This window comes from Myotis lucifugus, unplaced genomic scaffold, assembly GCF_000147115.1.
Source record: "Myotis lucifugus unplaced genomic scaffold, Myoluc2.0 scaffold_92, whole genome shotgun sequence".
Classification (NCBI taxonomy): Eukaryota; Metazoa; Chordata; class Mammalia; order Chiroptera; family Vespertilionidae; genus Myotis; species Myotis lucifugus.
The window spans coordinates 2,627,243-2,641,651 of NW_005871140.1; the positions used below are offsets into that span (position 1 = coordinate 2,627,243).

The window sequence follows — 14,409 nt, forward strand, 5'->3', positions numbered from 1 at the left end:
ATGCCTCTGCCTTAGTAATCCTCATTTTCCCCTGTTCATGTTCTGTGTTTCCATTGTGGCATTTATCACGCCACCCTGGGGTTAACGTTAAGCTTGCCTCCTTTGTTTCTCTCTCTGGCCTGTGAGCTCTTTGAAAGGAGGGGTAAGTTTTACTCGTTTGTCTCATTTTCTCTTAACAAAGTGCCAACCATAAAGTAACTGCTAAAAAAGCTACTGCATGTGACCTCCGGAAGAAACAGTTGAATGGGTTATCTGCTGTTTTTGCCTTTCTCTCATTCCCCAGTTCTAAGACTGGTGTAATAGGGTGAGGAGCAAAACCCTGCCTGCTTGCACGGAATCAAGGAGGTGGTGGAAGAGCCATAGGCTCCCTGCAGGGAACAACCTACATTAAGTGCGTACAGCATTACTAGCAAGCTCGGGCCTTGGTGGACTGTATCTCCCTGTCTCACTTTTTTTTTCCCTTCACTTGGGTGGCTACAAAAACAGTACTGGGGGGCTGGGAGGCTTTTCCCTCCACCTCCCACCTGAAAATGGTTAAGGCTGAGTCCCTTTAGCCTAGCAGTGGTTCTCAACCTTCCTAATGCTGCGACCCTTTAATACAGCTCCTCATGTTGTGGTGACCCCCCCAACCATAAAATTATTTCCGTTGCTACTTCATAACTGTAATTTTGCTACTGTTATGAATCGTAATGTAAATATCTGATATGCTATATGTGTTTTCCGATGGTCGCGACCCACAGGTTGAGAACCGCTGGAAGGGGTCTTGAGCTCTCAAAAATGCTAAATGAATGAAATCCACTCTAAAATGAATGAGTACCTAAACTGTGGCAAACATTAGAGATACAAGAGAGTGATTTCTCCCCTCAAAACATTTACAAGCATCTTCTCAGAGCCCATATTATACTCAAAGTAATAAACACCTATTTTTTTAATAGTTTAAAAAGAGATGCATTTTGGAATACTTTTAGCTTGAATAAAATTAATGAAATAAAATGTGAGACTTTAAATAAAGAGTCTGCTCTTGAGGTCCTTTTAACACATGCCCTTCTACTCCACGGGTTAGAAAGATTGGGGTGCAAACATTTGGCTTCACGATCAGGCGTCGAGATTCGCGAACAGAATCCAAGCTAGCCAAACCTACACCTGGGAAGAGGTGGCCCCCGGGACCGAACAGTTCCCGAAAACAAAACATCTCGCCAGCGCAAGAAGCAACTGTTACCTCACCTTGAATCATTCATTCGCCGATTGACGCAGCCCCGTCCTTTCCGCCGCGGGGGGCGCCCGGCTCCTTCCGCTCTAGGCTCCCCCCGCGTCGCTCTCTATGGTCGCGCCGGGCCCCTCTAGCTCTCGCTCGCCGTCCTCTCGGTGGTAGTGCGAGGGCGCGCCGAGGAGCAGGCCGCGGAGGTGGCGGCGCGTGGTTACAAGTTCTGTGCGAACCCGGCGGCGGAGCTCGCGCTCAGGTGGAACGGGCCGCGGGGGAGGTTCTGGGGGGGGAGGGGGGAGAAGCGGGGGCGTGGGCGGGGAGACGGGTCCCTGGAAAGGAGGGAGACTCGGGCCGGGTCACGGAGGCCGGAGAGGAGGCCCGGAAGCGGGAGCGGGTTTTCTGCAGCCTCCCGATCCGCCGATCCCCGACCCCGGTTCGTCCGGCGCCCCTTGGTGCCCAGGCCCTGCGCGGTGGCCGCCGCATCTGTCGCGTCTGCGGGTTGTCGCCTCTCGTCCGGAGCCCGGGAGCCCTCAAAGCGATGGGTTAGGTGGATGAGGATTAAAACATGGTGGCCTTCAACCCCGTACCCAGCGTCTCTCTCTCCTATTTTGTTTTTATTCTTTCTAATCGGAGTCCTCCCGGCCCTAGGTGTGTGGTTGAGGCCGGAGGCGGAGTAGTAGTCGTTTTTTTTTTTTAATTTTTTAAATCCCGGTACCATGAACATAGTAGGTCCTCCTTGGACGTATCTGGTGGCTTGAAACCTTTGGATAGAGCCGTGAACGGGGTGGGGGGGAGGCGTTAGGCCTGTGACCTCCACAGGGTTGGGGTGGGAAGGATTGCCGCATCCTGGGGACTTAGTCACATTGATTTGGGGAGATTTAGGCCTCGTGGGGTGAGATTCGTGTCGTTTCTGGACAGGTATTCGTTGAAAACACGTTGTGAAGAGTCTACTAGGTGTCAGTGTTGTGCTGGAGACGTCAAGGGTACAGGGGACCCAGGTGATTTCTTGCCCTCACAGAACTAATATGTAAGGGGGGGGGGGGGCTTAACAAACAACCAGCCTGTGATGAGTGCTCTGAAAAGGGGAGTCCCCGGAGTTCTTGTTCCTCCCCCGGATGATAAAGAAGGTGATGCCATAGAGCTGCTGTCCTCCAACAGCTGAGAAAGCACCGTGACGGTCAGCTCAGCTCCCAGGGAAGTGCAGCCAGAGGAAGGAGGGCCTGCAACCGTGGTATCTGGGTGAGGCTCCGCAGATCGGGGACACACTGGCTCTGTCCGGAAGGTTAAGTTAGCCCAGGAGCCCTCAAAGCGATGGGTTAGGTGGATGAGGATTGAAATATGGTAGCCTTGAACCCCGTCCCCGGGTAACCTAAGCAAAAAGAACAATTTAAAGGCATACAACGGAAAAGAACTCCGCAGGTAGTGTAGTTTTGACATTTAGCAGTGTTGTGGCATTTAGAACACATGATGGCATTCTAAAGAGCCCAGACTGTATTTTCTACAAAGTGGTAAAAAAAAAAAAAATGTTTTCCACAGATTACAGTTCCGTTTCACAATCACTTACTTGGCATCCATAGCAGGAACCTGGGATTGTTTGACAATCTTGGTCTCATCCAGAATAAGGTAGAGTGAGGAGAGCTTTGCACATGACTCTCGGTTTGGAAACTGCCTCTCAGTTGTTGCAATCCCTCTTCACTTCCTTCCCTTTGGCCTTTAAGGACCAGAGGAATAGTGACAAATTGCAAATGGATTCCAAAGATGATCTGAAAGTACACTGGACAGAGCATTAAAAAATCTGAGAGAAGTGCTTTGGGTGAGCCTAACTAACGGATTCTTCATATAAAGTAAAATTTGGTTTGGATGTGTGTTTGGATGTTTAATTCATTCAGCAGATACATGTCTCTGATATATCAGCCATTGTGTTAGCTTGGAAACTAGAGCTCTAAACTTCAGATTCTTCATCTGTAAATGGGAATGATAGTACCTCAAAGTTGTAAAGATTAATGAGATGATGTTTGTGCTATTGCTGTGCCTGGCTCTCACTAGAAATCTTTTAAACTAGAGGCCTGATGCACAAAGATTCGTGCAAGAATAGGCCTTCCGTCCCCTGGCTGCCAGCTGGGCGGAAGCCTGCTTCATTGCTGTGGTGATGAGGCAAGTGGCCCTGCCTTCCTCATCTTTGTCACATCAATTTGCATATTCCCTCCTTATTGGCTGTGGGCGCCACCATTTTTTGTTGTGGAGTGCTGGTTAATTTGCATATTCCATCTTCATTAGATAGGACAGTACTATGGACTATATATTTGTTTTAAATTCTCTTTACCTTTCTTATTGGCTCTAGGCCTTTACTTGAGAATTGAGATTATCTCGTCTTGGCTCTTTAGTCCTTGTGTTAGTGCTTATGTAATGTACATAGTTAATATTTGAAGGTAATTGGCACAAAAGTTGACAGTTACAAGAGGCATGACTTTTTTATGTGTGCTCATAACTAAAGCTGCTGATTTGCATAGTAGGGGTCGATGAAAATACTTTATTTTCATTAACTAAGAGATGGCTTAGAAAATGCTTGACAAATTATAAGAACTTATACTTCACCCCTACTCCCAAAGGGCATTTTTCATGAAGGGAAGGACTCTTGACTTAACTTAAAAACTCAGAAAATTGCTCTAACTGGTTTGGCTCAGTAGATAGAGCATCAGCCTGTGGACTGAAGGGTCCCAGGTTCGATTCCGGTCAAGGGCATGTACCTTGGTTGCGGGCATATCCCCAGTGGGGGTTGTGCAGGAGGCAGCTGATTGGTGTTTCTCTCTCATCGATGTTTCTAACTCTCTATCCCTCTCCCTTCCTCTCTGTAAAAAATCAATAAAATATATTTAAAAAAAAAAACTCAGAAAAATTTTTATTTGGTTAAATTTCGTCTTAATACTACTTTTCCCACTAATTAGGAGACTGGTCAAGTAAAAAGCTGTATTAATGACAAATCAACATATTGGAACATAGTATTACTACACTTCCCCTAAAAATTTTGGGAAGAAATATAATTAGTTTCCTTTTTATTTTTTTTATTTTTTTAATTTTATTTTTTTTTAAATATATTTTATTGATTTTTTACAGAGAGGAAGGGATAGGGATAGAGAGTCAGAAACATCGATCAGCTGCCTCCTGCACACTCCCACTGGGTATGTGCCCGCAACCAAGGTACATGGCCTTGACTGGAATCGAACCTGGGACCCCTAAGACCGCAGGCCGACGCTCTATCCACTGAGCCAAACCGGTCAGGGCAATTTCCTTTTTAATCTGCACATCCCTCTGCTATTGTTTTCAGACAGTTTCATTTTAAACTGAGCAGCTCCTATAATTTGTTCATAGGAAGTTCAGATTCCTTTTAATAACAGGTAAGAGGTGGAACCTCATTTGAAGCTGGCACCAAAGAAAGATCTCTACTTACTAGAAAATGCCAAAAAATAAATAAATAAAAATCGCATAGTAAATGAGGTTGCTAGAATTAGCAAATAAAAATATGGGATTCCCAGTTAAATTTGAATTTCAGACAAATAACAGCTTATTTTTTAGCAATATTTGGAACATATTTAATGTGACAATTATTTGTGCATTATCTAATATTTAACTTTAACTGAGCATTCTGTATTTTATCTGGCAACTCCAATAGCAAGTAATTCTAACCCCACAGTGACACCTAAGGGATGGATGCTTAGAAAACAGTATAATTGTGCAGACAGTTTAATTCCTTCAAGTGTTCCTCCAAAAATTACATACAGTACTCAAAGTGTGCCAAAAACAGAAGACTGTGATACTGGGACAGAGAAGAAATTCTCAAACAAAAATGCACATATCAAACGAAATATATCACAAAGTCTTCTGTTTTTTTGTAAATATATTTTCATGCTTAATTCTTTAATCCAACTGGAATTGATTTTTGTTTGTGAGAGAGAAATCTTATTCTGCCTTTTTCTACATGGTTAGGCAGTTTTTCAAGCATCTTTCATTAAATCCTTCTTCCATTAATGTGTAATGCCCACTGATTTATAATACCATATGTTATACATCTTCCTCTTTTCATGGATCTATTTGTCTATATTATGTTGATACCAGTTTTCATTATAATAGTTTTATAGTAAATGTCTTACTCTGTTTTTCTTCAAGATTCTCTTGGCTTACTTGGACCTTTACCCTTCCATGTAAACCATTTTACTAAATTCCAAGAGGAAGTAGGCAGAACACCTGATGGGATTTTGATTAGAATAGTTTTGAATTTATAAATTCCTGGAGAATTGACATATTTACTATAGACTTTCCAAGGCATATTTCTTCAGCATTTATTAAAAGTATCTTTTTTGTCTTTCTGTTTAATAATTTTTGCCATAAAAGCCTTACATGTCTTTTTTAAGTTTTATATGTTTTGTAAGGTATCTTAAAGTGTTTTTGGTTTCCAGTATCTTTGTTGAATTATCTTGCTACTTCTAATAGTTTGCTAAAACCTCTTATATTTTCCATATTACATAAATATTACTTGTAAATTATTTTAAAAAGATATTTAAATAATCTTTGAGTAATATTTCTTGTTTCTTTTCAATTCTGATACCTTTTAATATGGTGTTAAATGGAAGCTGTGACAGCAGGTATTATGTAGTTCTGACTTTAAAGGAAATGCTTCTGATGTTTCATGATTAAATATAATAATGTTTCTTGTATACTTTTTGTTAAATACCTTTCTTTTCCTTTTTTGCTAAGAGTTTTCTTTCTTTTAAACAAGTATTGAGTTTTATCAAATGCCTTTTCAGTTTCCCAGATAAAACATTTACAGCACAAATCTGACTCTCTTTAATATTTTCTGTAGGGTGACCAGCATATCACTTTTTGGAGAGAGGTCAGTTGCTCGACAGAATTAAACAGGAAATTTGCTTAGAATCAAGAACGATGGATCCGTGTTCAGTTGGAGTTCAGCTTCGTACCACAAATGAGTGCCATAAAACCTTCTATACTCGTCATACAGGTTTCAAGACTTTGCAAGAATTGTCATCAAATGATATGCTTTTACTTCAACTTAGAACTGGAATGACACTTTCTGGGAACAATACAATTTGCTTTCATCATGCAAAAATTTACATTGACAGATTTGAGGATTTGCAGAAGTCATGTTGTGACCCCTTTAACATACATAAAAAACTAGCCAAAAAAAACTTGCATGTAATTGACTTAGATGATGCCACTTTTCTGAGTGCAAAATTTGGCAGACAGCTTGTACCTGGTTGGAAGCTTTGTCCAAAATGCACACAGATAATCAATGGAAGTGTGGATGTTGATTCTGAAGACCGGCAGAAAAGAAAACCTGATTCAGATGTATGTATAGTAGTTATTTTTTTCTGCTATGTTATTCCTACACCATGGGGTTTTGTTTAACTATAAGGAAATCATATTTACATTATTATTTACTAGAGGCCCAGTGCATGAATTCATGCACCAGTGGGGTCCCTCGGCCTGGCTGGCGGGATCAGGCCAAAACCAGCTCTCTGACATCCCCCAACGGGCCCTGGATTGCGAGAGGGCACAGGCCAGGCCGAGGGACACCACCAGTGCACGATCGGGACCAGGGAGGGATGCGGGAGGTTGGCCAGCCAGGGAGGGACCTTGGGAGAGCTCCAGGGCATCTCTGGCCTGTCTTGCTCAGTCCTGATCAGCCAGAACCCGGCAGCAAGCTAACCTACCGGTTGGAGCATCTGCCCCCTGGTGGTCAGTCATGTCATAGCAAGCAATTGAGTGGCCTTAGCATATCATTAGCATATTACACTTTGATTGAATGGATGACCGGACACTTAGCATATTAGGCTTTTATTGTATAGAATTATACTAATCAGCATGCAGTGAATGTAAAGCTGGGGAAGTGAAAATAAATGGTGTTTCTAAATATTTCTAGATACCTAGATCAGCGATTTTCAACCTTTCATCTCATAGCATACATAAAGTAATTTCTAAAGTTCTGTGGCACACCAAAAAATACATATTTGTGGCCAATGGACAAAATATACAGGTATAATTTTTATTTCATTTACACTGGACAGCTGTTGTTGTGTTGGCTGTTGTCATTTCTTTATTTGACAATTTAAGGGAAAAGAGGTCAGTTCCCCTGACTAAATAGTCCAATATTGCATGTTTTAAAAATTCTTGCAGCACACCAGTGTGCGGGGGCACACCAGTTGAAAATCTCTGACCTAGATTGAATGATAAAGAAAGTAAGTTTGGGAAAGGAATAATATAATATGCCCAAGACTCTCTTTAACCGTATCAAAACAACTTAAGATTTCATAAAGCTCTCTTTGGTGTAGAACAAGGACAAATATGTCAAAGGAGCACTGCTTAAAATTTCTATTTGTAACTAATTTATAATTCTTGCAGCTGGGAAGAATTGTAATTTTTCATTATATTAATGAAGAGGTAACTAAAATTTAAATTATGTGTAGTGCTTTCCTTTGGTGCTCCCCCCAGAGGCATATCTCCAGGACTCAGTGGTATCTTGCAGTTCATACTAAGCACTTGCTACTGTCACTTCAGATGTCTTCACCGCTTTATTTATCCATTGCTCTTGAGGAATGTATCACATAAAGCTGTTTCCCCCAAGTAACAAACTTAAACTCTTCACCATCAAAATTTGTAATGCATTTAAGGACTTATTCTCTGCTTTTGAAAACATAATAACATGAGAAACTTTTCTTAAGGACTCAGGATTATTAGTAGGACCCTCAGGTTATAAAGCAGTTTTTCTGACTTCTCTCCCATGTTGGCAACAGCTATTTCAGTTGTCACCGTGTCTGTCCCCTTCCTCTCCTATATGCCAGAAATTAAAATTAGGTAATGAAAATATTACATGTAAATTACCAATAAATTTTTAATATGGTCCAGGGCTGTAAATTTTGTTGCACTTGGGCTCTAAAACCTTTTTTTCTTTCTTTTGTGAGTTCCAGACTGTCTTCCAGGTTAAGGAATAATCTGGATTAACAGTAAGTGAAATAGTAATAAAATATGATCTGATGTCAAATTGGTAATTTGTTTACCTTTATTCAGGGAAGAACTGCTAAAGCTTTGAAATCATTACAGTTTGCAAATCCAGGAAAGCAAACTGAATTTCCTCCAGAAACTGGTAAAAGAGAAAAAAGAAGGCTTACAAAAAGTGTAACCTCTGGTTCAGACAGGTAGGCTATGTATTACTTCCGTCATATGTTAACTTTCTGACTCATATCTGTGTTGTTCCCCTATCTTTCTCTTAAGTTTTGAATTTTCTGGGTTAGTATTTTGTGTAGTGCTAAGAACATTTGAAGGCCTCATAAATAATTGACATCTTTTTCAACTCGAAAAATTTGTTTATAAGAAAGTATCAGTGAAGTGAACAAGATAATATTTTTGCATAAGAGTTAAAATAATTTAAACAAATTATTCTTAGAATTAAAGTAATTGAATTTTTTTGAAAAGCATTGATATTATATAATTGGTATATCTGCTGTATGAGTGGCAGCAGGAAAGTAAATTTTATGAGAAACTTTATAGGTATGAAATGGAAAAGTTATGGTACAGTCACCAGAGTGAATGAGGAAACTAAATTGTTTAGAATGTGACTTTTAAATTGAGCATTTCTAAAATATAAATTGATAAAGAAATATTAGTATAATCATTCAGAATTTTCTACAGATTGCGTTTATTCTATCTGTTAAGGTTTTCTGTTGAGTCATATAAGTATTTTTAAGTCAGATTTGCTGGAATCCATCAAAGAACTTGAAACAGATTAACTGCAGTATAAAAACCAGTAGGGTAGTACACTGTAATAAAAATAAAATGATATTCACAAAGCAGTAAAGAGATTGGTAGCCAACAAAAAGTACCTCTATTAACTACCCATTTTCCTTTTCTTAAAGGTAAGGGAAGTTTTAACAGAAATATACCTATTTTTGGACAAAGTTCTTGTCCATTCTTTTGTGAGTTGATTTCAATGGACTTTGAGAGGAATTTTAGGCTTATTGAATTTGTGTCAATACTTCAGAGTAGGGTCTCTTCTGATGAGGAGTTCATACTACTACTAGCTGTAGAGTAGCCTTGAGTCTGGTAAGTTATGTACCAGTTTGGTAGGACTTCATCCCTAATTCAGAATATTTTATCTCCTTAAATTTTTTCATTACCTTATTTTCAATTAAGTATTCAAAAAGTAACATACTTGTGAGGTGTAATTCGCCTGTGTTTATTTTACAGACAAGTGATACCAGCCAAGAGTAAGGTCTATGATAGCCAGGGTCTCCTGATTTTCAGCGGAATGGACCTCTGCGACTGCCTGGATGAAGATTGCTTAGGGTGTTTCTATGCTTGTCCTGCCTGTGGTTCCACCAAATGTGGAGCTGAATGCCGCTGTGACCGCAAGTGGCTCTATGAGCAAATCGAAATTGAAGGGGGAGAAATAATTCATAATAAACATGCCGGATAATTTGTAGCATTTCATTATGGGATCTTTAAAATACTTTCTCTATTTCTAAAATTCTGTCATTCTCAAATACATTTTAAAGTTGATTGCCAAATGACAAAAATTTGAAAATTACCTTAACATGCACTCAACCAGCGCTAATATTGTAAATTTATTTCAGCAGCCACTTAGAGCCTGTCTGGGCCAATGTAAACAAGTAAGGCATAAGCAGTCCTCAATTTGCATAATTCACAAAGCCACAAATTCCGATAACAATGATTTAGTTGAATAACACCAGTTCCCTAACAGTACAGTTCAAATTTCAGTTTCCAGGCTATATTAACCATGAGTAAAGTACATGAAGTAGTCACTGTGAATAACATGTATTTTATGATCAGTGGCCAATCACATTACTTCTCAAATTCTGCTGGAGGTTGGTCACTGCACATCTGTTAATCAGTCCACTTCCAGACAGCAAAGCATACAGATATATTTCCTTGCCCCACATGTGACATTTTATAAAAGTAGGTAATGGAAAGAATGGGCAAATAAATGAAAAGTGATAATGCCAGGCAGAATTGAGATTCGAGGTGAACATTAATGGAGTTGTAGAAGTCGCTGATCATGGGAATGTTGACAGTGCTGCTTTTCAACCTAGAGCCTCTGGATATGCAGCCAGAGAAATTTAGTGGCAGCAAACTTCCCAACATAAATGAGGAAAGGTCTTGTCCCCGAGGAAGTGATGTTAGAAACTTCACATTAAAGGAAATTGCAGAAATATTTTACGACATTCAAAGTACAAATGCTGAAATATGGAAACTAATCCAAATTTAAAGGAGAATGACAATTTGCTATGGTATAAGTTACTGGACAAAAAAAAGCAAGCACTGTTTAAATGACTAGATTAATTTTTTACAATGAAAGAACATGAATTCTCAATTTTTCTAATGTTTTAAATTACAGTGTTCTAAATACTTTTATAATTTTTCCATTTACATTTTAACTGAACAGAACAAGTATCATTTTCCTCATTGATTATTAACAAAGATTGGCCATTTTTTATGATCCCATACTATCATGCAAGGCAAGAACTGCCTGTAACTGAGAAAAGTGCCTACTTTAGGAAAAATTAATTTTGATGCAGTGGTTGAGTGCTAAACTGTTTTGGGAATAATCCACATATCTGTACTAAAATATGCCATTTCTTCTCCCCACTTAAACTCTTCAAATAAATGTTTTAATACTGTAAACCTTTCATTGTTTAGACCATGCTTTCTTGGTGAAAATGTGTTCTTTGTCGCAAAAATCTTATTTCTGTATTTAAAGCAAAAATATACATAAGTATATAAACAGATGTTGATTGCAATTAGAGGACTAAAAAAAGACTCCTTAAGGGAATAATAATAACAAATAGAGAAACACTGGTTGAGACTATAAATTATTTGGAAATTGAAACTTGATGTTGGGATTTGTATGGGTGTTGTTTGGAGGATGGGGGTGGGTGATAACTTCTCTCTGCTCTTTATGTTTTTTAAAACATAAAAAAATATGTTTTAAAATACCTGTTCTAAATCTTTAATTATCTAGGATACTGCCACTAATCTAGATTTTTGTTTTGTCTTCCCTAAATATAGTACTTTAGTTGAATCAGATGAGCTTAAAACAACTTGAGATATTTTTTAGCCATTGAAACTATAAATTTATACAAGCAGTTTTATTGACCAATAGAAGTTTATTTTTATTTTTGTATACTCTTAGTATCTCTTTACTTTGTTGGAATGTCATTTTCAACCATGAAATTAACAGTCATTTTTAAGATATAATTGTTCACTGACCTAGTTATCAAAAGTACAGTTAATTCCTTCATTTAAACGTTTCAACAGCACTGGCAAAAAGAATATTTTAGCTTCATATGCTTAAATAGCTAGATTTTTTTAAATTAAGGAAATATGTTCTTATAAAGGACTTAAACATAGACTCCAATTTTGTCTGAACTTCCAGGATCATTAGACCTTCTTAATTGCATTTCTGCCATCATTTCTTAGAGACTCTGTTTAAAACGAATATTTTTTTAACAGAATACATGACTTTAAAAATTCAAATATTTTCATTTCAGCATTACTTAGTAGAACACTTTTGTGTTATTTTCAAAGGAAAATTTTTTGGAGAACAGTTATCAATTATGCTAATATTTCTTTATTGTGCCTATTTAGGAGACCAAGTTTTTAATGAGCATGCTAAAAGGTTTGTAGAGAACGATATATCTGATTTTTATCACAAGTCCACTTACTGTTTTTTAATTTCAGAAATACAGAAAACAATAAAATTGTCTAGACCCTTCTGACATTTTTGCGGATGATTCAAGGTGGCTAAATTGTTTTAGAATGCTATTACTCTTTTAAAAAGCAAAAATAAAAGTTCAGTAACATTTAACTTCTGCTGTATGTGGCTCCTGGTGGAGAAGTTAATATGAGACCACAAACATTGATCTTACACAATGTTTTGGCCACAAATGTTAAAAGTAAAAATGTGTGTATACTTTATATTTGAATAAAATAAATGGCATCCCATGTGATTTTTCTCCTGTGTCTTTTACAAATATAAGAAAATAACTTTGGAATATTTTATGTACGATTCTTCTGTTTTTAAAATATTACATCTAGTTCAATGTAACAGGCTATTCTAAAACTGCCTGGCATGGATTCAACTAAGTAATTTTTAGCAGATGTATTTTGAAGCATATATATACGTATACATATATAGGCAGTGATTTATTAATACAGAGAATATAATTTTAGTAAGTTCTAGCATAGTTCTTAACTTTTTGGAGATCAGACACCCCTGTGAAAAGTTGATGAAAGCTATGAACTCTCTCCCCAGAAAAATAATATTCATGTACAGTAGGTCCTCGGGTTACATCAGAGATCCATTCCTTCTGCGCAATGTAATGCGATTTTGCCAAAAGTCGGAACCCACCTACATAAGCACCTACTTCACTCACATGGAGCACATACACAGCTCCATGTGATGAAGTGAAACATTAAAAAAATTTAAAAGATAATTCCTGACCTTTACTTGTGGTAAATAAATAATAAAAAACATAAAGCACATATGTACATACGTCGAAATGATGGAACTTTTTTTTTATAAATACTGTGAATGGGAGATGGCGACGTCACCACGAAACAACGTATGTCGAGTCCGATGTAACCCACATAACCCGAGTGAAGCATCCATCATATATAAAAACTGCTGTTTGAAATTTTAACCCTGCTATTTCTGGCTTCTGTAAATGCTTGCTGGCTTAAATAATAAGGAAAATAAGACTACTCCCATTTCAGAGAGGCCATTAAACCTCCAGACGAAGTTATTAGTGCTGGCGTCAGGCCAAGCCTTTGGTTGAGGTCTCAAAGCCCCAGCACATAGGGCCCTTTAAGATCTTGCAAAGGGAACCGGAAAAACCCCATATTTGGGAGACGAAGGTAAAATAGTATAAATATGGGAAACTTCGTGTGTGATGGCACCCAGAATTTGAGAGACATTTTCCTCTGGGCCCGCGCGTAATAATAAATGTAACTCCATCTCTCTAAACATTGCTTGGTTCTTCTCCGGTTTTTCTGTAACACGAGGATTGTTTGTACTCACAAATGTTCCATGTTCAGAATCCCTGAACATGGATTGGAGTTCCTGAGTAATATGAAATATTCTCTAAACCAGTGTTTGTTTGTTTTTTAACCAAAGGTGGCTGTCTGAAGTGTACTTTGGTTTGTTGAAGGTGGCTTTTTTTTTTTTTTTTAACAAAATTGGAGCAATTCAGTTTTTTGAAAGAGCTGTTGCAAAAACTCAGCTCCCACTGTGGCCTCTCATTCTCACCCCTGCCTCTCCTACCCCTCCCCCCCCAAAAGGAAATTTACAAATCAGGTAACAATGTAGAAAACTGAGGTGTCTTCAATGGACTAGGCTCTGGTAATTAGAGATTTTCCATTTCACTGTGGGTTACCCTACTACAAAGAGTTTAACATCCTCCTTGCAGATGCATGTGGTACTGCCTTGGCTTTTGCTGACATCTGCTGGTATCTTCATGAAAATAAACCACAGCTACTACTGGCCACTTACTCTCATCTCTTCTAGGTCAAACTTTAAACACTGGTAATTACATTGAAGTGGGAAATTAAAACAAAAATTCTAAAAGTAGAAAAGCTGCTCCTGTTAGCCTTCTTAGGACTTGCCCAGCAGTTGTCCACCAGGGTAGGTTTAACTTTTAAAAATATGAGGGAGGATGCAAAAGTATGCATAGGCACTTTTTGGGTTGCTTTTATTTTTATAAAGTGGCAAAACTTAGAAAAATGATGTTTTTATCTACATATCTTTTTTAAATTGTCAAACACTTCATTGAGCGCTTTCTTGATTTAAAAAGTGTAATAGGCTTCCATAGAATCTGTATCCCAACTTGTAAATTTTTTGTGATGGTAAAGTGCTGAGGTTTGACTTATTTTACCAAGATAATTTAACTTCTAGAAGATGGAGGAAATTGACCAGATAAAGCAATTGGGTTAATAATGCTATATCTTTAAATGCAATTTGAAAATATTTAACTACAGCTTATGAAGTGGCACAATTAAAATACATTGTTTTTCCCCGTGATTGAAACCATGAGGGAATACTTCCTTCGTGAGACACTTAATGATTAGAAACTTCAATTTTTCACTTCATCTCACTACAAGCAAACAACTGTTTTATTCAG

The 14,409-nt window shown here is 38.1% G+C and overlaps 1 protein-coding gene across 2 annotated transcripts; it reads left to right on the forward strand.

Annotated features, from left to right (window-relative positions):
* Positions 1 to 1,354: 1,354 nt before the first annotated feature.
* ARL14EP (ADP ribosylation factor like GTPase 14 effector protein) lies at positions 1,355 to 12,235 on the forward strand. 2 transcript variants are annotated; one of them, XM_006091606.3, is made up of 4 exons: positions 1,355 to 1,460; positions 6,063 to 6,565; positions 8,285 to 8,412; positions 9,461 to 12,235. In XM_006091606.3, the coding sequence occupies exons 2-4, from the start codon at positions 6,143 to 6,145 to the stop codon at positions 9,687 to 9,689; spliced, it is 780 nt and encodes a 259-aa protein (XP_006091668.1). In that variant the 5' UTR covers positions 1,355 to 1,460; positions 6,063 to 6,142; the 3' UTR covers positions 9,690 to 12,235. The 2 variants fall into 2 exon arrangements, with proteins under 2 accessions (XP_006091668.1, XP_023612145.1); XM_023756377.1 differs by having other exon boundaries at positions 1,357 to 1,410.
* The last annotated feature ends 2,174 nt before the right edge of the window (positions 12,236 to 14,409 follow it).

Coding starts and splice junctions, on each gene's coding strand:
- ARL14EP (XM_006091606.3), top strand. CDS start 6,143: ATGGATCCGTGTTCAGTTGGAGTTCAGCTTCGTACCACAAATGAGTGC. Junction 6,566..8,284: donor AAAGAAAACCTGATTCAGAT/GTATGTATAGTA, acceptor ACCTTTATTCAG/GGAAGAACTGCTAAAGCTTT. Junction 8,413..9,460: donor GTAACCTCTGGTTCAGACAG/GTAGGCTATGTA, acceptor TTTATTTTACAG/ACAAGTGATACCAGCCAAGA.